Source organism: Cyprinus carpio, chromosome A8 (genome assembly GCF_018340385.1).
Source record: "Cyprinus carpio isolate SPL01 chromosome A8, ASM1834038v1, whole genome shotgun sequence".
In the NCBI taxonomy this organism is placed as follows: domain Eukaryota; kingdom Metazoa; phylum Chordata; class Actinopteri; order Cypriniformes; family Cyprinidae; genus Cyprinus; species Cyprinus carpio.
In genome coordinates this window covers 5,984,331-6,006,410 of record NC_056579.1, presented here as the reverse complement: position 1 = coordinate 6,006,410, position 22,080 = coordinate 5,984,331, and the positions used below count along the sequence as shown (strand labels likewise).

The 22,080-nt window shown below is 36.5% G+C and overlaps 1 protein-coding gene across 3 annotated transcripts; it reads left to right on the top strand.

Annotated features, from left to right (window-relative positions):
• The first annotated feature begins 724 nt into the window (after positions 1-724).
• LOC109102327 lies at positions 725-21,537 on the top strand. 3 transcript variants are annotated; one of them, XM_042761775.1, is made up of 22 exons: positions 725-1,271; positions 2,729-2,877; positions 2,972-3,067; positions 3,171-3,243; positions 5,407-5,498; positions 5,610-5,747; positions 5,850-5,977; positions 6,090-6,103; positions 6,321-6,420; positions 6,568-6,662; positions 6,776-6,876; positions 6,974-7,046; positions 7,299-7,370; positions 7,487-9,706; positions 10,079-10,862; positions 11,747-12,179; positions 13,914-17,567; positions 17,654-17,775; positions 18,622-18,776; positions 18,870-18,975; positions 19,122-19,303; positions 21,161-21,537. In XM_042761775.1, the coding sequence occupies exons 1-22, from the start codon at positions 1,241-1,243 to the stop codon at positions 21,256-21,258; spliced, it is 8,916 nt and encodes a 2,971-aa protein (XP_042617709.1). In that variant the 5' UTR covers positions 725-1,240; the 3' UTR covers positions 21,259-21,537. The 3 variants fall into 3 exon arrangements, with proteins under 3 accessions (XP_042617709.1, XP_042617710.1, XP_042617708.1); XM_042761776.1 differs by having other exon boundaries at positions 725-1,280; positions 10,514-10,862; XM_042761774.1 differs by having other exon boundaries at positions 725-1,280.
• The last annotated feature ends 543 nt before the right edge of the window (positions 21,538-22,080 follow it).

Sequence of the window (22,080 nt, the reverse complement as noted above, 5' to 3'; positions counted from 1 at the left end):
GTAATTGTAATTTAATTCATATGGCCAAAAAGTAAAATGAAATTTTGAAATCGTGTAATGTAAATCAATACGATTTGTAGAACAGTACAGACTACTTACATAAAATGCATATAAATATCAGTGATCATTCTATATTTCTGAATGATATAAATAATATTTAAATGCTTAGTTTTATGATCAAATCTTTGTAGTTTTCATTGTGAGAGCAAACGTATAATCCAATGACTGAGAGATGAACGTTCCTCAAAAACCTGTTGTGTCATATTTGATACATTTTAACATGATTGTTCTAAAAAATGATGTATGTAAAGTTGCTCCAGCATAGAAATAATATGTATTATTTATTCACATATACGTTTTTTATTATCCTTCATTGATATATCAAATTCTACTTTAAAATGATTCACATTCAGCATTTTAAACATGTATTGCTGTTTTGTCTGCATTCCTATCTTATTCACGCAGTGAACATTTCGTCCAGAACTGAATGTTCTTTTAGGCGTTCAAAAATCTAGAAAACTGAATTGCGCCACCTAGAGGCCGGAAGAGTAAATGAGCATTTTTCAGAGCAACGATGGATCTTTGTTAAATTAAAGCTATTGGTGTTTACTCTTTATTGATGTATAACCATATACAACTTCCCTTTGAATTACTAAATCGACAGTCAGAGATAAATCAGCGTATCATTTGCCTCGAACGGCGTCGTTTCAATATGCCTGGGCTGCGACTCCTAGCGACGCAAAACGGAACTGCACGCGGGACGCAAGATGGACGCAAACTTCTAACTTTCTGTTTCTTTTTCGTTTCGCTTATGCTCGCGCGAGCTACTCTGTTATAGACAGCGCGGCGTCCCTCGAGTAGACGGCACGCGCTGTCGAATGAATTCGAATCCCGGTCAGAATTCGAAATCCGTTAAAAAAAACAGTCCTTCAGATCGAATTGCTGGCAGCCGTTCGTTTTCACAGCCCAACCTTTGCTGTCTTTATGTGGATTCGCTTCCTGGTTGCAACACACAGTCACACAGTACATTTCAAGTCCTTCAAAACGCAGTTCAGCTTCAGAGACCAGTCGTCAAGCATAATAATTGTACTTACAGCTTTAAATAAACGTTTCATGACTATTTTACGGGAAAGGCGGCATCTTTTTAGTCGTTTAAGTGGAATGTCGTGAGCCGTCGAAGATTCGAAATATCTAATATCTCGAGTGCAAAGCGAAATCCTGGGATCTATGCCTCGTCTTCATGGAGAATGAGACTACTCGATCAACAGAAGGTGACTGGGGTTAGTGGCCTCGCTGGCACGTTTAGCTTCTGTTTTTAATTTCAATAGCGTTTGTATAATCCGTTTTGTTTTGAAATATCGATGTGAATATATATATATAATTAAATATATATATATATATATATATGTTCAGAAATTCTATTCATAGTATTTTTGTGCTCTTTTTGTTTGTGTTGACAGCTAACGAAACTGGTTAATAAGGTTATGGGTATTTCAATATAATCACACTTTTGCAGCTTAGTGTATGAACGACTATCCTATTTTGGTTGAAAGAAGACACGAGTACTGGTTTGGTTGCTTGCTCTTCACCAGTTCAACACTTGAGTCAGCGTGGGCCTGGTAAATCTCCACGTGATAGTCATACCTTTGCTCCAAGCTTTTGTATTAATTTGAATAAGGGTTGATTACAGTGAGTCACGTTTATAATGTTGTACAATGTCCTCTCTTGTAGCTACTTGGGTCCATCCGTTTTTTATAGATCTTTCTGCATAATCTATAATATGAATCGTCTTAAATAAGTCTTTATTCACAGTGTTTTGAGATTTCTAAATGTAAATTATGGTCAGTATGGTTTGGGTTTTGTCAGTAATGTTGATGTATTTACAGTTTTGTTATATGAAGCTTCATTCCATCTTATGTACATAAATGTTGAGTTTTTAAGATTGAGTCACAATTAACATATTGCAGTATAATTTTTTATTATTTATTATATTATATTATAAATGTGCTGACTTTTTTAGCTGGTCTGAGATGATCATTAGCTGATTCTAGCTTGGTTGACAGATGTTTCAAAAACCAGCTTGACCACTTTAAACTGGTATGACCTGCTGAAAGCTGGCTTGTTGGTGGTCTAAGATTATCTGGCCACTAGAACCAGCAACAAACCAGCAACAAACTAGAAAAGTTGGAAGTTCAAACTCCTCTGTGTGCAGAAGACAATAGGCTGCACTTTACATTTCTGTTTAGTTGGATGAGTTAATGATGAACAAAGTTATTTTTTTAATATTTGACATTCTGGTTATAATATATCCTACATTTGGAAGATAAGTCTGGAACCACTAACATCAGTGTTGCACAATAGTATTTCACATAAAGAGCAGTGGGTTTTTTTCAGCATAAGAATTGCGCAATCACGCTTTTTTAATACTACTACGGAATACTTTTTTGTTTCTTTTAAAGGAGTTGTGTAGCCAGTTCATGAAACTGTTGGTTCTTTTACTGACCAAGTTGTTCACAAAATGGCTCTCTACCAAAGTTATTGCTTTTACTGACCATTTACCTCAGAATGTCCTTGAGGTGACTTTTAAAACATGCTCTCTGGGAACAATTCCAGAGTGACAGAAAGTGACCTAGAAAACCATCCATTTTGTTTGTTACTGGAAAGAAGGAATGTTTTGGAAGACTGTGAAGCCGTTAGTATAACTCAAACATGTGTCCTGTCTTTCCAGGTCTTCTGGTGCTTGTACATCCAGGCTCAGCAACCTTTAAAGAGAGTATTCTAGCTCCACTTTGTAACAACTATTTGTATGAGGAATCAAAAGAATGTTTCACGTACAACTCTGCCCATTTGATCAACAATGGCGCTTTACAAAAGCGGGTTAGTTTTATCTAAACGTTCTCCATACTGCACTTAATTTTGAGAGATTTAGTTAGATTTGTGCCATGTTATAATTATTGTCTTCTTTCAACAGTATGCAGCATTTCGTTCCGAAAAATGGGAAAAGGGATATTCTGAACAGGAACTTGAAGAGTCATTTGGCTTCCTGTTGCTTGATGATGCAAACAGGGTACAGTAATACAACACTAATTGAGCTTATTGAATCAGCCTGATTTCAAAACGGTTCTGTCTGAAACTTCAAACCCATTACAGCATCATTTGTTTTCCAACAGGCAAGGAAAATTGGCGAAACAGGGTTGTTAGTTGGACAAGCAAAATGCACCACTCTTGGAGACTCCTTGAAAGGTAAAGAAAGCTAGCCATTGCATTATTTGGTGATCATTTGAGCAGAACAGCCTGTATTTACATGCATGCACAAGATAATATTTCAAATGTGACTGCAAGAAAATCAGCCAAGAGGAGGTTCTGAAGCCTTCATACTTGTCTGACAGGACTTGTGCTGTTTGTCAGCGACGGTTACTGGCATGAATCCCAGCTTTGTTTCTTTTTATGTATAGTGCAACAGAATTGCAACTTAGTTGTACTGCAGCTAAATAAATCTACCTCAAACCATCAAAATAAATAGGCCTAGCATAGACTAACAAAAATAGTATATAACAGATTACTAAAATGATGCCTTTTATAATAATAGTGTTCACAGGGTTTGGTCAGGAGAAATGCATATTTCCAAGTCCATCGTAGGTTCTCCTACATATGAAAAGGAAAAGTGGAAGTATGCTACGTAAGAGATGCATTCAATCTTTAGAAAGAGAAAGTGAAGGTCTTCCTTTATACTGGTCTTCTCACTAGTTTATGAGATCAAATAGCCTAGAGACAGAAGTATTTACTGCAAAGTGTTCAATGCCTCTCTCAAATTTGCTAGAGACTACGGGGCTGTTAGAAACTTCTGGTGGAAGGCTATCATAATGTGGAGAAATGAGACCCATTGCAAGTATCATTAGTCACATGGTGGGACAATCATGGCTTGAGGATGAGCAGATAATTATTAAGTAGTTTGTAATGAATTTTGTATCGTGCAAATAGATTTAAAAGAAACTTCTGGGTGTTTGGTGGACAGTAAAATTTGAATATGGGACATGCAGCACTGCTCCTACTAATAAACAATCTCATAATGAAAAAATTAAATTTGATTACTTCAGGAGGGTTTGTGAAAGGGCCATTTGTATAACCATATGGTCAAATTCAGCACATATTCTTAGTCAAATTATTTCAGGCCTTCAGGTGATAATATGTTTCCATATTTCATTTCATTACTGTTTTTAAGTATGATGTAACTGGTAAGTTATGCATAGTTTGTGTGGTTTGAGCCACTTCTGTTTCCTGTGAGGGGAAAGACTTGATAATACACGCACCTTCGTGAGTTTAAAACCAAAGTCTCTCTTTACAAAGGTTGCACAACCAAGAGTAAACTTCATGTGACATTGACTGTAAGCTGCTATCATATCAATGTTCTTTTCTTTTCATCTCAAAATATTTTCAGATGCAGTGAATAATCTGTAGGAGAATAAGATAAAGTTTGTATTTCAAAGTGTGAAATACTTTTGATTTGTTTAGTTTTTTAAAGAATTTTGTGAACTTCAGAAATGTCGGTGCATTGTTAAGGTTTGTTTAGTCTCAACTCTGAATATCACTGACAGTGCACACATTCTGTTCTCTGACCATATGAGGTAAAGCAAAGTATCAAGAACTGGGCACAAGGGCATACACGTTTTTTTTTTGTTTTTTTGGTCAACCAGCCTGGACAAGATACTACAGTATTTGTTAAAGAAGTCTTTGCTGGAATTGCTTAGTTTGGATGGGAAAGGGACTTTTTTTTTGCTTGAGACATTTAAGTAGCAAGTTATCTAGCTATTAGTTAGTAGGACTGTATATTCTACTTTGTTTTCTAAGTGACAGTATATTATATGAATTATTATTAACTGCAATCTGGACCAGATTTTATGTTTTCTATTAAAAGCCTGGCAGTGCGAGACTAAGACTTGTTGACTAAAGATTAAACTTGTTGGCTGCAGTTTAACATGTTGGGGCAAACAGACCTTCCTGAGAACTCCTTGTGCACCTTTTTTCTCATACACAAAAATGCTGAAGAACTAGTTCTTCTGGTTATTTGATGGTCCGTTAATTGCCGGTGTTGTGTATGAAAACATTTCTCCGAATTTTGGAGTTAACACCTTCCACTGAAGCACATGTTGTTTGCTTTTATGTTCAGACAGTAGTTTTTGTAACGCTAAGACTTCTTTGAGGGCAAATTTTTCACAGTTTGTATGTTGAACACGATCAAAGCTCTTTGGACCTGATCTGTTTTTGGCTTGTGATTATCTGAAATGTTAAATACAGCTTTATACAGCTTTCTGTTGTGCAGTGACTTAAATGTTATGAAGTTGTTTTCTGTTATTGGTTGAGGTGATTATTTTCACATTATATTTCTGATATTTATCCTTAAATTAGGTGTCTATATCTCAAAATACTCAGACTGCCTTGACCTGAAGCGCTGGTATGATGGCAAGACCGGCTACATAGTCCTTTTGAAGCTGACCAAGGTATGCAAGTTGGTGGAAAATTGTATTCTTCCACCCACATTCTGTTAATTTGTGCCGATTGTTCCTATTGCACCACATGCAAACATGTTTTCTTCTTTATTTAAACATCAGGGGAGAGTGAAAGAGGTTACAGACAACTACACCCAGAATTTCACTCCTCCGACAGCTGGCTACGACTGCCACATATCAGATCAGCTTGGTGCTGTGTCTTCAACTACTAGTTCTTTCTTGGCCTATGAGCGAACACAGGTGATGCAGCTCTCAAAAGAAACAGTTCCCTTCCTTCCTTCCTTCCTTCCTTCCTTCCTTAGTTTCAAACTGTATATCTAACAAGGTTGGTTTGTCTTACAGTACTACATGTATGAACTCTGTGATGGAAGCAATGACATAGAAACATGTCCAAGACATGCTTATCCGTTTGCTATTGTGGCATTCTCATATGGGAAGATGAGCACCATGCCAGAGTTGGAGCAAAAAAGGTTTAGCAGTTTTTATATTCTTTCGATCTTCTTAAGAGAAACATTAAGTTTTACGTATGATAATGGTGATTTTGACAACTAATGATTTTTTTCTTTATTGTTTCATTTCAAGCCAAGACAAAACAGGTAAGAATTATAGATTATTTAGCATGTTTTTCCTGTTTTTGTGGTGAAATTGCAAATAGGGTTAATAGTGAAGATTCACAGTCTTGTCTGTTGTCTTTCTTTCATTTATTGTAAAATGTTTTGAACTCATTTTGAATAATATTCAGTGTATTTTAAATGCTCCTTTGAGAGTATGTAATTACCAACATGGTGTTTTAAGCTAAATTGTGTGTTGTAGTGTTTCATTACCAACCATGGATTGGTCAGTTCAAGATTGAATCTGCTATCTATGATGTTGGTCTTCAGTCTTCGAGTGGAGCCTGGTTCCCAGCAAAGCTGTAGGTTTTATTAAAGGACATGTTTCTTTTCAATGCTATAAACCAGATTTGATAATGTACCAAAAAGCTGCCCAATAATCAAGGGTAGATTATTCAGATATACTATATATCTACGGTATTGGACTGAAATGCAAACTGTATTTTTAGCCCAAAGACAGTTCAAGTTGAACGTGCAATTGGTGTGTCTGAACTGAAGAGGACCTTGCCACGTGAAATCTTTGAAACTTGCATTGTGGGTGAAGGTGTGTTTAAGATTTTATTTTGGTAACTGACAGTATCACCCATATTGGTGCTAAAACTGTAAACGAGTGTGTGGGCGATGTATTGTAATTTTTTTACCTCTATCTCCACACAGTTTGCATAGATGGCAGATGTTTCAACTTGTATGACATTGTCTCCTCTAAGGCGAAAAATGACCTGGCTCAGATAGCCCAAGAGCTGAAGCAAAAAGACATGGTAAATATGGAGAAGAGAGAAGCATTTATAATAAGTGGACAAAACCACTGAATAAAATTCTAAACAAATCTTGTCTTATAATGGTTTCATTCAACAGGCTCTTGTTATCCCACTGGAAGATTCTGGGTTCCTTATACTGTTACATTCTTCACACCTCTTCTCTTATGAAGGTAAGATGTTGCCCAATAGACTCCAATCCCACTCATTTTCTTAATAGAGTAATTGATTTTTGACACCAATGTGTAAACCTTTAAAAAACAGACCTACCATGAGCACAGAGGTTGTTAATTAGTGATGTATGCTTTTGTTAATGTCGTCAGTGTGTGTCTATTCCTGGTGAAGAACTACAGTGTGTTATTAAAAATCCCAAATGTATATTTGTTATTATTATAATAATAATAATACATTTCTTTTTTTTCTAGATGCAAAGTCGGGTAAGGCAGCAGCACTTCAAGGCATGTTTATTTTCCCAGACTCAAGAACTGTGCCAAGAGGTAACAAAGAGAATAATTTGATTTATTATATTTTTACATCTGTGTACTTCATGCAGCTTTTATTTACAAGTCTTTCACATCTTATGAACATATGTTTTGTATCGTTTTATGTTTAGATGCCAAGTCTGACCTGCAAAATTCTAAGGTATCAACAGAAATAATGCAAGTAATCCCAGCACTCAACTATGCAGAAATGGAGATGGAAAAATGTCCTCCAAACCAGCAGGGGCGCTCTCAGATGTCTTTAGAGAAGCATTTGCAAGACTATGGGAATCTTTTTCACCCAGGGCTATTGGACATTCCCACCAGGGAAGCCAGTATGTTTCCAGATCAATATGATGTGCCTGGTGGTTTTACCCTAATATCGCCTAAATGGTCACAAGAGGCTGGTACTCAATTAAAATCCTATTTTGATGAGCCTTGTGGCTTTACGATTCCAGTAGGGAGGGCATTGGAGTTACTCACTGCCGGTCGACAACAGCGTGGAGATGAACACGATGATGATGTCTATTACTATATATCATCACCTGAGGAGGTGCCACAGACTGATGCCCCTATTGAAATGGAGGTGACAAAGCAATCTGAGGCCATTAGTGATGCCTCTGACAGGACAGCTGAAACAGTTGAGAGACAAAAAGATGAACAAATGTATTTGTCCACAGAGCAGTCTCAACCTGCTTTGCCAGAGGGGCGTGGAAAGCTGGGAACAGCTGTAGTTACAGTAGCTGACAGTGTTTTAGAATATCCAACTTCCACAGTCTCACCCAAATTGGGTGATGTCCCTGCAGAGAATTGTGTAAGTATTGAGACTAATGTTGAGAGAAAATCTCAAGGTAGTAATAAAGCAGATGCTGATGGAGTCGTTGTAGATTTATCTACAAAAGAGACTCCCATCCAAACTAGCAATACACCATTAATCAGATCAGTAGAAGAAGGTGCTACTGCTGTTAGTGGGGGGATGGAGGATAATACACATCCTGAGAAAACAATGCCTGATCCTGATAAGAAAGTAAATCGGAGGTCCTTTTCAAGGCGTAGAGGTAGGAAGCGCAGAACTCATTGGAAAAAGATTGCTTTACCAACTTCAAGTTTGCCTGTCGTTTCGCCAGTGAATTCTCCCGATGACCCTACGAAAGAGCAGATTAAGACTGAAACCGTGCATGATGATGACATCAATCAAAGACCCCATTTAACTCGTAGGGGCAAGGAATGCAGGCGAAATCTGAGTGAAGCCAGACAAGCACAAGACCCTTTATTAAGTGTGACAGCTAAAACTATAGATGATCAAAGTATAGAAAATGAGACAAGTCCTTCAAAAAGAAATTGGCGGTCTCTTCCAAGGCGTAAAAGATTGTGGAATACAGATGCCAGTCTGAAACGTTCTTTGAGATCAGATGCTGTAAAGAACTATGAGGAAACTACAGTGAATGTACAGCACAATGAAACAAAACAAAGTTTGTCTAGCTCACACAAGAGGAAGATGGAGGGATTTAATTTAAAGGAACGATATGGTTTAAAGACCATAATCACAAACTGTGGTAGAGTCTTTGTTCCGCATGGTTCAGATGTTGACGTAGAGTCTGCAAAAAAGGAGAAAATGCATGTTGAGATGAGCATTGACACAAATACAGAAATGGTTTCTCCTGTGGAGAAAGAAGTAGTGGAAAGTAAGGGAGAATCTCCCTCGATGGGTAAAGAAGAATTGCCCTCAAAAGATCCACTGGTCAATGACAATGAAGACTCAGACAGCCCTTCCGAAGACATGCCAAGTGCTCTCCTGTCAGCACTAAGGATATTGAGAAAGCTTAACAAAACCCATCCATCAGAAAGTGACAAAAGTCAGGATTTATGTCCAGAAAAGTCCATGAATGCGACATCAATCATGGCTGTAGGAGTCCAACAAAATAACAAAGATCATCCTGCTGCTGTTCAAGCAGATGCAACTTCCAGTATTCCCAGAGTTTCGGACCAGTTCACGCATTCAGACCAAAAAGTATCATCTCCTGATAAAATCAAAAAGAAAGCAAAACATGGTGTGTACAGTGCAATATCTATAAGCAAATTAAAGACAGTTCTCAGAAGAGGAAAGAGGATGAAATCTCCTTCCCCTGGTGGAAGTGCAAAATCTGAACCAGATAACACAGAGCCAGAGTCAAAAAAAGGAAAGTTGGGTGCCATCATGAATCTGAAGTGTGATACTGCCAAAAATGAGTTGAAAGACAAAGGATTACAATCCATGAATGATGACGCACAGCATACGCCAATGAAAAGTGTTGAGTCAACAAAACAACATGTGTCTTGGAGAGGTCTTATTCACAAGGCACCAAAAGAAAACGGTAAGAAAATTATTAGTTTACACGTTCCATCATTGAACAAATGTTCACATACAAAGAGCGGCAAAATGTCCAGAAAGTGTTCTGTGTATATTTGCAACCAGTTTTAAACTTCAATCCTTTGTGATTGTGTTTCATTCTCTGTAGTAGTCACTTAATTAGCCTGGCTTGATATTAAGGCATGATTATGCTGGTGTTTTAAAATTGGCCCCACGTTTTCCCTCTCCATCTGGCTGTCTTCTGTGTGCATGTTCTTCTGCTTCTTAAGGCCACTGTCATACTCCACTTCCTCTTATTCTTTTGTATGTCTGCGCGATTATGCACTTTACTACTGCTATTTTATGCTTTGTCTTTGTTTTTGTCTATTTCTTACAGGGTCCCTCAATTTTGACACATCAGCACCTTTTGAAATAGCTAAGCACACTGACCAGCAGCTCATATCTTCGCTTATTGGGGATAGGGTGGGAAGGAGAAGAATTAGCACTGATGGCAAAGCCAATACAGAGAGACTGAGCACGGGTGCGTCTCTGCCCCCAGATGCTTTGAGTTTACTGGCTGACTTGGCCCTTGGTGCAAGTAATGATAAAATGTTAACAAACATAGAAGCCAAGGCAGGCCAGGAGGCCCTTTATGGAGTGAATGCTAGCGGCTCCCCGGAGTCAGTCCTTCATGCACTTCTTCGTTATCCATCAACCAGATTTAAATTACCCCCTCGGTCTCCTTTCCCAGAAGGTCTTTTAGTGACTGGGGAACTGATTTTGGAAATATCAAAAGAGCATTCTTACTCACAGACCACCTCTCCGCTGTCAGGTTTGTCAGGTCCATCTCCCAAGGTTTCTTTTCCATCTGGAAGTGTAGAATCACCTCTGTCATTGAAAACTGGGCTTCATCTGAACCTACCCAAAGACGCTGTGGCCTCATGTCATCAAGAGGACGGGGGCAAAGCCGAATGGAAGCATTTGATTTCTCCAAATAAGCCATTGCCGGAGATCCTAAAGACGAAACCGCGGAGATCCAGAATTTTACGCAACAGAAGCATAATCGAAAAGGAGGGAATGATTCAAGTGACGAGGATTTGGAAAGAGCCGTATGATTTTAAATTTGACAGCAAGTTCACCAATGAAAGTAAAGACAAAACTGTCACACGAGCACTTCATGGGTAAGTAGTGCTCGTTGCTCCTAAATCTTGATTAAGATTTAATTATGATTATTGTGGTGAATATTTAATATTGTTTTTATGTTGATTTGTGGCCAACAAGCTATTCACACAAGACAAATATCAAAACATTATGGCTTAGTTATTTATTTTTCTGATTAGTGACAATATAGTGACAATATAAAGGAATAGTTCACCAAAAACTCAAAAATACAGGGTTTTTTTTCATCTGCTGGTACAGTCATGCCATTTCCATTTTTTTACTTGCCTTTCCAATATTTTCATTTGGCCTACTAAAAAAAAAAAAAAAAACATTTTTAAGCTATGAATTTGTTTTATTTTCCATAAATATTTCTATTATTTTTTATTAAATGTTGCATTTTCTTTTAATTTTACTTTTTTATTTTCTAATTTAATTTTTAACAAAATGAAAACATTGCAACAAGCTAGAAATTTAACAGCTATTATGTAACACTATAAATTTAAACTTTTGCTGGAAAATGATGACATAATGCAAACAATTACTGTTTGGTTTGTAGTTTTTAACATATTCTTACTGATTTTATCAAGACTATTACAAGTCTTTACAATTACAGTTTCTCTAATTTAGCCAGATAACATTTTTATCCAGGTGGTGACAAATCAGTGGAATTTGCAACACCAATGTAGAATATTACAGAACAACAAATGTCTTGAGTTTGCGAGGTACAAAAGTGCTACATACTTAAAATATGTCAAAGATGTGGTTTGCACCCTCTGTAACAGTTTTTGTGGTGAGAATGTGAGTTTAACATCATTTAACGTTTTTTGTGGTAATCTTTTCAGTCATCATAACCCATAAATAGACATTCCAGAAAGGCTCTGAACTTTTTTCTTAATGCTGACAGGAAATGGAGCTTCAACATTGAAGACACCTATGAGGATGTCCATCTCATTTTTCACATGTGGATTGGTCTTTTCTATAGTAAAACCTCCTCCAGGTTATTTCACCTTGAAAATAGTGCCGCACTTTCAAAGGAGAAGGAGGTTGAAATTGTTCATTTGGACATAAATGCTATTCAGAATGCCGTGTCATTGCTCAATGTTGATTTGAGCCAGAAAGCGGACTCGTCCAAGCCTGTGCATGTTCCATCAGAGATTTTGGATCTCTCTGTGAAAAATGATGAGCCTGTGAATCTTCGTTCAGTCTCAAATCAGTGCAAAAGCATAGACACTGCATCACAACCTGGTGAAATGTCATCTCCGAAGCATGAAATGGCACCAAGGCGTTCACCTTCTGGGACAAGTCTTTCTTCCAGTCCGAAAGTTACAGCATTGATGGTAAAAGATCATATCTTACACCATTAAAATTGTACAGTATTTAGGTGATGTAAACAACGTATGTCTTTTTTTCCCTTGATGAGATATTGTATATTTTTATAGAATTTAAAAATGTTCTATGACAACAGAAATCAGTCATTTGTTAACACTTCAATTACTTGGCTGATAATTCTAAAATGTCTAGTTTTTTTGTTATTACAAACAAATTCTTATATTTTAAATAAAATACTTTTGTAATGGTTATAGGTATTTTTATAGAATCTTTACTTTTTGTGAGATAACAATTTGTTAGCTTTTAGTCTAGTTTCATGTCATCTTTATACATAAAGAACTGTGCAAAAGTCTTAGGCCATTAGTATTTCCACCAAAAGGGGGGAGGGGGGGGGTTAATCCAGTTAAAGTGGTCATATGATGCGATTTCAATTTTTCTTTTCTCTTTGGAGTGTTACAAGCTCTTGGTGCATGAAGAAGATCTGTAAAGTTGCAAAGAGTGGGGGCATAGAGGACTTACAATAATGTACAGTATTTGAAAAATAATGTGTTTTTTGAACATTAAAGCATGTAAACATATTGTTATACCAGATACATAAAATAATGACCTTAAAAAAAAGCATCATATGACCCCTTTAATTCTATCTTTTGCTGTAGTGTATCAGTAGAAAATATGAGTTTACATTTCCAAACATTTATTTTGCCATTAAATGTAATTGAGATTTTTGAATTCACAAGGAGTCTGACAACAACCAGTGCTCCACACAGAGATCTGATCTCACCGTCATCCAGTCCGTCTGGGATTACAAAAAAAACAGAAAAAGATGAGATAGACTAAAACCAGAAGAACTGTGGCAAAGTCTCCAAGATACTTGAAGAAACCTTCCTGCTAAGTTACAGAACTGTGAAAAGTTTTAGGCGCTTGTGTAAAAATGCTGTTAGCTGTGAGGATGCATTTAAAAATAATGTCATAAATAGATTTATTTATTTATTAACTTCTATTTACTAAATCTAATCAACATTCAGTGTGACCACCCTTTGCGTTTAAAACGTTGCGTTTTTGTCCTTGGTACACTAGCACAGTTTTTCAGGGGGAAGGTTTTTCTTTGTGGGAAGGTTTCTCAAAGTGTCTTGGAGACATTGCCACAGTTCTGGATTTAGTCTGTATCAGTTTTTTTCTGTTTCTTCATGTAATCCTAGATGGACTGGATGATGGTGAGATAATATGTCTGTGTGGAGCATACTGTCTGTTAATAGCAAAAGGAATGCTTGGAAGGAAGTGAAAACTGATATTTCCTACTTACAAGACAGAAATAACTGACTTAAAACAGACTATAGACTACCCAAGATGTGTCACTCGAATAGTTTTGAATGGGGGAAAAATGCAACAGCCAATATGGCTGCTCTATCGAAGGAAGCCCCGCCTTCTGAGTAAAATAGCCAATCGCTAATTGGTAAAGTCCTCGCATCACTGCCGCTTGCTATAGAAACAGTCAGCATTCTGGAGACGTGCGCTTGGGACTGCGTATGTGCATTGGCTGGTCTGGCCTGAAAAATATGCCCGAGAGGTGTTTCAAAGATGGCTGCAGAGTGAAATGACTTGCCTTAAAGGGACTTTGCTTATAACCTTGAAAATACTAATGACCTAAGACTTTTGCACAGTACTGTGTGTTTATATGTATATATTCTTGTACAGAGGATTTAATATTGATTTATATGCATATTTTCATTTCTCTGTTACAGAATTATAGATCTGCTGTGGATGTACCAGTGGAAAGTTCAGTGCCTGACAGTGACAATGGCACTGATGATGAAAATGACATCACCACTGACTGCTCATATTCACAGCACTTGGAAAAAAACACTGCGTACAACTATTTGTGTGAGCAAGCATCAAATATGAGAATAGGTGTTCGGATACTTCAACCAAAGGTCAAAAATGTTGCAAATAATAAAGCATCCACCAGCGTGACCACTTCTGGTCCCCCCAAAATTGGTGTTTTCCATCAAATACTAAGTCCCATAAAACCATCAGCATTCTCAAAACCACACCGTCTGATTTTGGGTAGGAAAAGTTTTGATCTGGGTTTAAAGAATGAGACTGGGCATGTGCCGCATGTAATATTCCAAAAGGCGAATATGCCTGACAGTAAAGAGGTTTTTGACGCAAAGAAAGAAATAAAGAAAGATGAGTGCCCAGAAGCTGTGGTTGATGAAAATGTTGACAAGACTTTAGAACTTAAAACTGGAGCATCTGTTTTGGTGGAGGAAGAGAGTGTATCTTTAGCTGAAGAGAGTAAAGTTCTCTCAAATGAAGATAGCCGGCGTGGATGTCTGACAATTATGGAAAATGGAAGTGTTGAAGAAAACATAACTACCGAAATGCCTAGCCAAGATCAGTCTAGTATTGTAGAGCATAAAGAGACTGCTCATGCAAAGGAAAATCTTAAACCTTTACTAGATCTGAAAGATCATGCAAACATGGTTGATGAGCTGAGAGATACTGCATCACATGAGACTGTTGAGGAGCATAATGAGATGTCAAATGCAATGGATGAACGGAAACCTTTACTAGATGACACAAATCTAGTTGACCATGTTGATGAGCTAAGTGATACTTCATCAGATGAGAGGAGAGTTGAAGACCATAACGAGACTTCTAATGCAGATGAAGAACTTAACTCTGTGCATGATCTGAAAGATCATGCAAATATGGCTGATGAGCTGAAAGATGCTTTGTCAGAAGAGACTAACATTGAAGAGTGTAATGAGGTTTCTAATGCAAAAGATCAGTCAAATGAGACTGAAGGTAATGACACTAAAGAGCTGGTGGAAGAGAAAGAAGGTCATACAGGTGAGGAAATGATGCAAGAAATAAAGATTAAGTCAAAGGAAGAGGCAAACCTGGGTGCCAGTGATACTGAACATGAGACATCCACAACAATGGAGGCACATCTAGGTGAGCTTGCTTTGGGTCTGCAGGATGATCTAAACTGTATTAATATGGAATTCAGTGACGAGGATTCTGAAACCCAGGTACCGATGGAAGTTTATGTTCAGAACAGCTCCACTGACAAATCATCTGCCTTCATCGATGATGACCATGAAATGAAGATGCAAAAGAGTGAAAAACAATCTCAGACACTAGAGGAGGCAAAGCTTGAAGATGCCCTTGAAGAATTTAGCAAAGATTCATGCCAGGTTGAAGATCAGCTCATGTCTGTTCAAGAGAAACACACCCCAGCTGCTAATAATGATACTCCTGAAGTAATGCATGATGAAAGTGAAACCAAGAGCATTGAGCAGAGTATAGTGGTCCAACAAGAAGCTCTTGACGTTTGTCAGGATGAGTCAAAACCAACAAGTACTGCTGAACCCACCAAAATAGATATGAGTCATTCAGAAAAAGATGACGAAAGAGATTTAGGCCAACAAGATGCATCTGAGGTCACTGGTGAGGTTGACACACTCGTTGTTGAGAATGAAACACAAAGTCAAGGTTCTTGTGAAGATCAGATCATAGAAACATACCAAGAATGCCTGTCCCCCAAAATTTGTGCATTACCCCCCAATACCACAACTGACTCTCGTAATGAAACAGTTGCTCGTCAAGCTTTGACAATCAACAAACTGTCAGAAGCGGAGGTAAACAGTATGTGCTCTACTCCCACTCAAGATGAAATCCCATGTTATCCAGAAGTAAACAAAGGATTCAGGGAAGAGGATATGAATAGGGACCTGTACTATCCAGACAACACTGATCACTCTGATATGTTGCCACCTAAAAGTCCTGTAAGCCCTCACCCCCATGTTTCTACCATAACACCAGTATCTGACTTTACAGGACATTATGAAGAAATCCACAATGACAACCTAAGGTGGAAGAGAAGTAAATACCCTGGCACAATGGATTTTAAAGATAAATATGCATTAACTACTGAGTATTTACCCAGTGAGGACCCTTTTAAGTTAAGGCACAAACTCTATCCCACCTCTCAACAAAAAGATGATGAGACCGGTGACTTCATAGAGGGTGCATCTCAAAATAATTCTGAACTCTATTACAGAGATGATTTGCATGGATATTACCACAGATCTGATGAAGATATACCGTGGCAGGAATACCAAACAGAGGAATCCATTGATCACCAGTCGTACCCATGCGAGAATGACTCTGGTGGAGACAATGATCCACCCAGTTGTTCTAAGTATATCCCATCTGAACGTGAGTATTCCTACAAGCACAAAAAGCGTGCAAAAAAAGTGGCCGATGACTATTGTTGGGAAGAAGACAATTATAAATCGGACCCTCTATCTTTCAAATGGCCAATAAAGGTTACTTGTACTGCAGACTATGAGACGAAAATAGACAGAAGTTCAAAAAAGAAGTCTAGAAAAAGCAAATTCCCAGGTGCCCTCCATCAAAATACTGAGTGGAATGACAAAGACTATTCCAACAGCATCCAAGAAAGGTCATCCTTTGAAACGTATCAAACAAAGCCAACTAGGTCGGTCACAGTTAGTTCCCTTCCACATGTTGAGCCAAGCAAGCAGCAGTTTGACTGGCGCAGGTATTTTAGAAGGGAGGCGACTTGGAGTCAGCTATTAGATGCGAGTGAGAGGGATAACAAATTTGACATTCCACTCTCATCCATTGTCACCATTTTGGACAGGAAAGGAAACCGTGTTATATTCAGTAACTCTCCCACCATGAAACCATCTTTTGGTGGAAGTAATTTGACTGAAGAACTTGAAGATTCTTTTAATGACTGGCAAGAACAACAAAGTAAGGCTAACGTGACCCGGTCTGCACTTGATCTCGAGTACCTCATCTTCTCTGAAAATATTGATCGGGTTCTCAAAGAAACTAAGAGCTCTGCCAGTACCACATCAAGCTGTAGGTCAAATCCTGACCTGGCTACATGTCCCATGACTGTTCGGTTTTCAAATCTCAGTGAAGTAGAGAATTCTGCTGAACTTTGTGAAGCACAGCCATCACTAACCAATTTTAAGATTAAAGTGGACATGTCCGACAGGAAAGAGACGAGGGAAAAAGTGAGAAATCTTAAACATCTCCAAAGACCTTTCTGTGAAAAAGGCAATGATGTTAAGTTCTCTGGGATATCAGAAATAACAGAGCAATGCACTGTTGCGTACAAGTCCATGATAAATGATGTCTGCAGCGGGAAGACTCCCCCTCGTGCTGCTGAGACAAAAAAGAGGAAGTTTGATCAAGAGAGTGTTAGCCATTATCCTAGATTCTGTGGGCGCATCAAGAAAGACGTTTTTGACAATCCTCATGACAATCTGAAGTCTACTGTGAGGCAAGCATCTAAGATTAAGTACAGGTTCTATATCCTTGTCACATCAACAGATACCTTCTTTGAAGAAACCAAGGTAAGAAAGTTAATGCATTAGAAGAATCTTATAAAGTGGTCCAAAACATTGAAAAGATTTTCATGTGAATTTCTATGATTTCGTAGAACCTTTTGGAGATTGAGGGCCACATACCAGTTGAGCCAGATGAGTTTGACCTCAATGGTGACGATCAGTCCCCTCTGCTCATTATACTGAGGAATGAGGACATTGCAGAGCACATATGTGAGGTAAGTGAATGAGTGAAGCACAAAATTATGTTAAAGCACTAGTGTTAATTCCTCAGTAACAAATGTGTTACTGAAAAAGCTGAAAATGTGTAAATCATACTTTACGCGGTTAATTTTACCTAGAGACAAAAAGGCAGCTTGAAAAATTTTATTGGCTCTTTTAGTTAAAAAAAGGCATGATTAAATGCTGTGAATAAAACAGAACTTTAAGATTGACAGAAAATCAGCAAATTATGCTAAGGATGCACTTTTAATGTATTTGTAGATTGGTTGATATTGCATATGATATTTAATTATGAATGCTTATTTCCAATATTTTAACATTTAGTTTGCCTTTGCCATTATCGAACAGTAAAAGTTATTCTAAATTAAAAATTAAGGGGGAAAAGTAATTTTTTCAAAACACTAATAATTTAATAACACTACTTAATATAATCTTTAACAAATCTCAAATGTAATATTGCTTAATTCATACTTTATTGTGATGCTTTAATTCTAAATAAATTTTTAATAGTATAATTGTAATATTTTAATATTAACATTTATCAGTTACATATCATTATCTAAAAATGTTAATATCAATACATTCCTAGAAGAAGAGAAGAAAAGCTATGCTATACTAAATGCAAGCCAGTTTGAATGGAGCTTCAGATCTGATGAGCACATATATCTTTTTTTGGGTTGAATTAGTATGAAGGAAATGTCTGTTCATTTTCCATTTTGTAATTTGGTCAAACAGAAATAATAAAGGTTGAGGGGAAAAAATAAGCAGTTGTTTCAAAAATAGTTTCTCTGTGAACTACTTGTTTGTTTGAGGTTGGCTTCTAAAAGTTTTTCTATTTAACGGTACCTTATTTGCTGGAATTGAAGAAGTTGCCCAGTGTCCTGTTTGCTGGCATTGACCGACCCGATGACGTGGTGAACCTCACTCACCAAGAGCTTTTTGCTAAGGGAGGCTTTATAGTATGTGATGAATTGGCTCTCGACACACTTACTCTAGGTACTGATCAAGTTGCTACACAAATTATGCATGTTGTTTTACTGCTACATTATGGCATTTTCATTTGACTTATTTTGTCAAATTTATTTGAAGACGACATGAAAAAAGTTGTTGGAATCCTGGAGGAGTTAGACAAGCAAGGGAAATGGAAATGGTTTCTGCACTACAGAGACAGTCGCAGACTTCGGGAAAATGCAAGGTATCAAAAATCATTTCCCACCACTGGATGTGAGGGCCTTCAACAGGACTGTTCCCTGCTGTGTTTATACAAAAGCTGCAATTAGTTAGTATTTGCTTACTTAGTTGTTGGCATAGAGTCTCACTTTCCTCTGATCTCCCTGACAGATCCAGTCCTGAGGGAAGTAGGAAGCAGCAGTTTATTGATAGCTGTCAGAAAGCTGGCACAGTCGAGGTCTTGCCATATCATGACTGTGATGTCATGTCACGGGACCGACCTGACTACCTTTTCTGTTTGACTCGACTCCAGATCCAAAACGCCTCTGTTCGGTTTCCTGTGTTTATTACAGGTAAGAGTTTGGATTTTTGTGAAAAGTCCACAGTTGAAGTACTATGAATAACATTTATGAATAACATTTAAATTAATCATTTAAAAATTACAATAACCTAATATATTTTTTAACATCCATAAAAATACTTATATTTAAATGTATAAAATATATAAATTTTACCCATTTTCTGTGTTTATTATGAGAGTGTACATTTTTGTGAAAACTTCACAGGGCCAGTTTACATCAGTGAAAGTACATCAGCCTATTGAATTGAATACTTCAATAATTAAAAAAGAGCCAAAACCCAATACATTTAGCAAAAAATTGGTATATTTAAATGTATAAAATATATTAATTTTTTCTCCTTACATGAACATTGAGTATGTGGTGGACCTGTTTGTGATGTTACTCATACAGTTACTCAAGTGCTTGGAATTCTTTGTCCCCATAATCTTCACACCCACCACAAAATGATCAAATCATACAGTTTACCTATATTCTGCTCAGACATGTTCACTAAAGTCCAAGTCAAGTCTCCAGTCTCTTGAGGTGGAGTCCAATCAAGTCTTAAAGTGCCCCATTATGCCATTTTAAAGGTTCCTAATATTGATTTGGGAGTCTCCTACAATAGGTACATGCATGTAAAGTCAAAAAATGCATCACTCGTGTATGTAAAAATGTTGGCTTGGTGTGTTTACAAATGAATTGTTATGATCTTTGATGCAGCAGTGCATATAATGAATGAATGAGAGCATAATCAGACAGACTGATCTTTAGCTCTAGACCAGGTTGTAGGTTTGGTCTGAAGACACTACAGGCAAAAACATGCATCTTTCTTCATGCATCAGTCAATTTTGGGCTTTTTAGTTGTTGTTTTTTTTTTTTTTTTTTTTTTTACAGACTAGTTTAAAGAAAACATTCAAAATACACTTTTAAGTGTTTGTTTTAGAGCACTTTATCTATATGCATCTGTAGATTAAAGTACATACCTTTAAATGCTGTTTTCTCAAAGTGTTTTTTTTTTCCTGCACTGAGGCAAAAATGTACACTTGAGCAGCATTTACAGTACATACACCAAAACTTATGTTTTTTTTTTATTTTTATTCTTATCTGTATTCTGAAGGTTTTTACAGAGGGTTTGTTCATATATAATTTGCCTGATTTTATACAACATTTTATTCCTAGAAAATGTATTTGTTTCAGTCTGTTGACAGTATTTTCTGATTTATGGAGTGATAAAAAGAGATATCCAAAATCCCCTTGATTCTAATATGTCAACAGAATGAAACAAGATTTTTGAACCTTGCTTCACCCAATGTTCAGATTTTTGTTCTAGAAATGTATACAATTTAGCACATATTTAATTAAAAAATGCCTCATTTGTATATTTAAACATAACATTTCAGAAAACTTGTAATACAAAAAATGTTTGCAATTCTTAATCAGCTGGGGATGTAGTCTATTCACCTGGAGAGTCTCGTCTGAATTCAGTTTGGTAATATTGAGAATATGGCATTATCTGTCCCACTGTATAAAATATGACAACTGGCTTATCGTGCTGCTGATATCTGAGGTTATTTCACTTGACTTTCACTAATTATCTTGCACTTACTAATTGTACGAAAAGCCTCACTGTTGTCAGCAGAAGACATTTTTCCTTCTTTAAATTAAACATTTTAAATTACTTTTAACAATTATTTATTTTCTAAAATTATCAGCAAGAAATATTGCTCACTGTTATTATTATTATTATTTTATTATTAGTATTTATTTATTTATTTTTTGTGAACAATGCATAACATGACCAGATTTAGGGAATATGAGAATATGTTGTGATTGATTGAAAATCATTTTTTTGTTGTTGTTGTGTTGCAGATATGCCAACTGAATCTTTTGGAACAAATGGAATTTTAACAATGAACATTAACACATTCTCACGGATTCTTTCAAATGATACTTGTTCTGTCTCATAAATGTTTTTTTTTTTTCAAAATCCAATATCTTACCATTGGTAAGTAAAGCTTTGTTCATAGAAATAATTTATTGTTTATCACAAATGTTAAAGCATATATCTTTGTTACTCATATGTAAGTGTTTACAATTGATCAAAGTTTTCTGCTGAGAACTTTACGGTTTATAATACAATGAAAATGTACAAATGTAGGTCATGAAAATGTTTTAGTATGTTTTAACCTGATGTTGTTTTTTATAGATGAAATTTGATTGAAACTCTAATAAATGAGCTGATTTAGTATGGTTGTCATGATTTAGCTTTGTCTATTTAAAACGTATTGTATTATGATTTATATGCAGCATATTTTATTTATATATACACACTGTGTGTGTGTGTGTGTGTGTGTATATATATATATATATATATATATATATATATAATTTTTTTTTTTTCTATTGTGGGTGTTAAGATGTAGACCTAGAATAAATCAAGCAATATTTATTTGTATAGTGTTTTTTACAATACATAAATTGGTTGTGAAATTTAAAAATGTTGGAACAAACTTTGATTATAGTATATGTTTAGCTACTAACAGATGTGCCTATGATTTCTGTATGATTAGCCTACTAGATTTTTGTCTCTAAAAACTGAACAAACAGATGATAGCTCATCATTTGTTATAATTATAATTATAGGTTGTGATTACCCGTTTTGTGTTTATTTGTTGGTCTGGTAGTTCTCCTTTCTAAGAGTCTAAATGTATTCCAAACTTGTTTAATATATTCTGAGAAGAAGAAAAAAAAAAAAGGAATCACCTGAGGGGAAAAAGTCAAGGTAAGAT

Coding starts and splice junctions, on each gene's coding strand:
- LOC109102327 (XM_042761774.1), top strand. CDS start 1,241: ATGGAGAATGAGACTACTCGATCAACAGAAGGTGACTGGG. Junction 7,371..7,486: donor CTCAAGAACTGTGCCAAGAG/GTAACAAAGAGA, acceptor TTTTATGTTTAG/ATGCCAAGTCTGACCTGCAA. Junction 17,776..18,621: donor ATTGCAGAGCACATATGTGA/GGTAAGTGAATG, acceptor TTTCTATTTAAC/GGTACCTTATTTGCTGGAAT.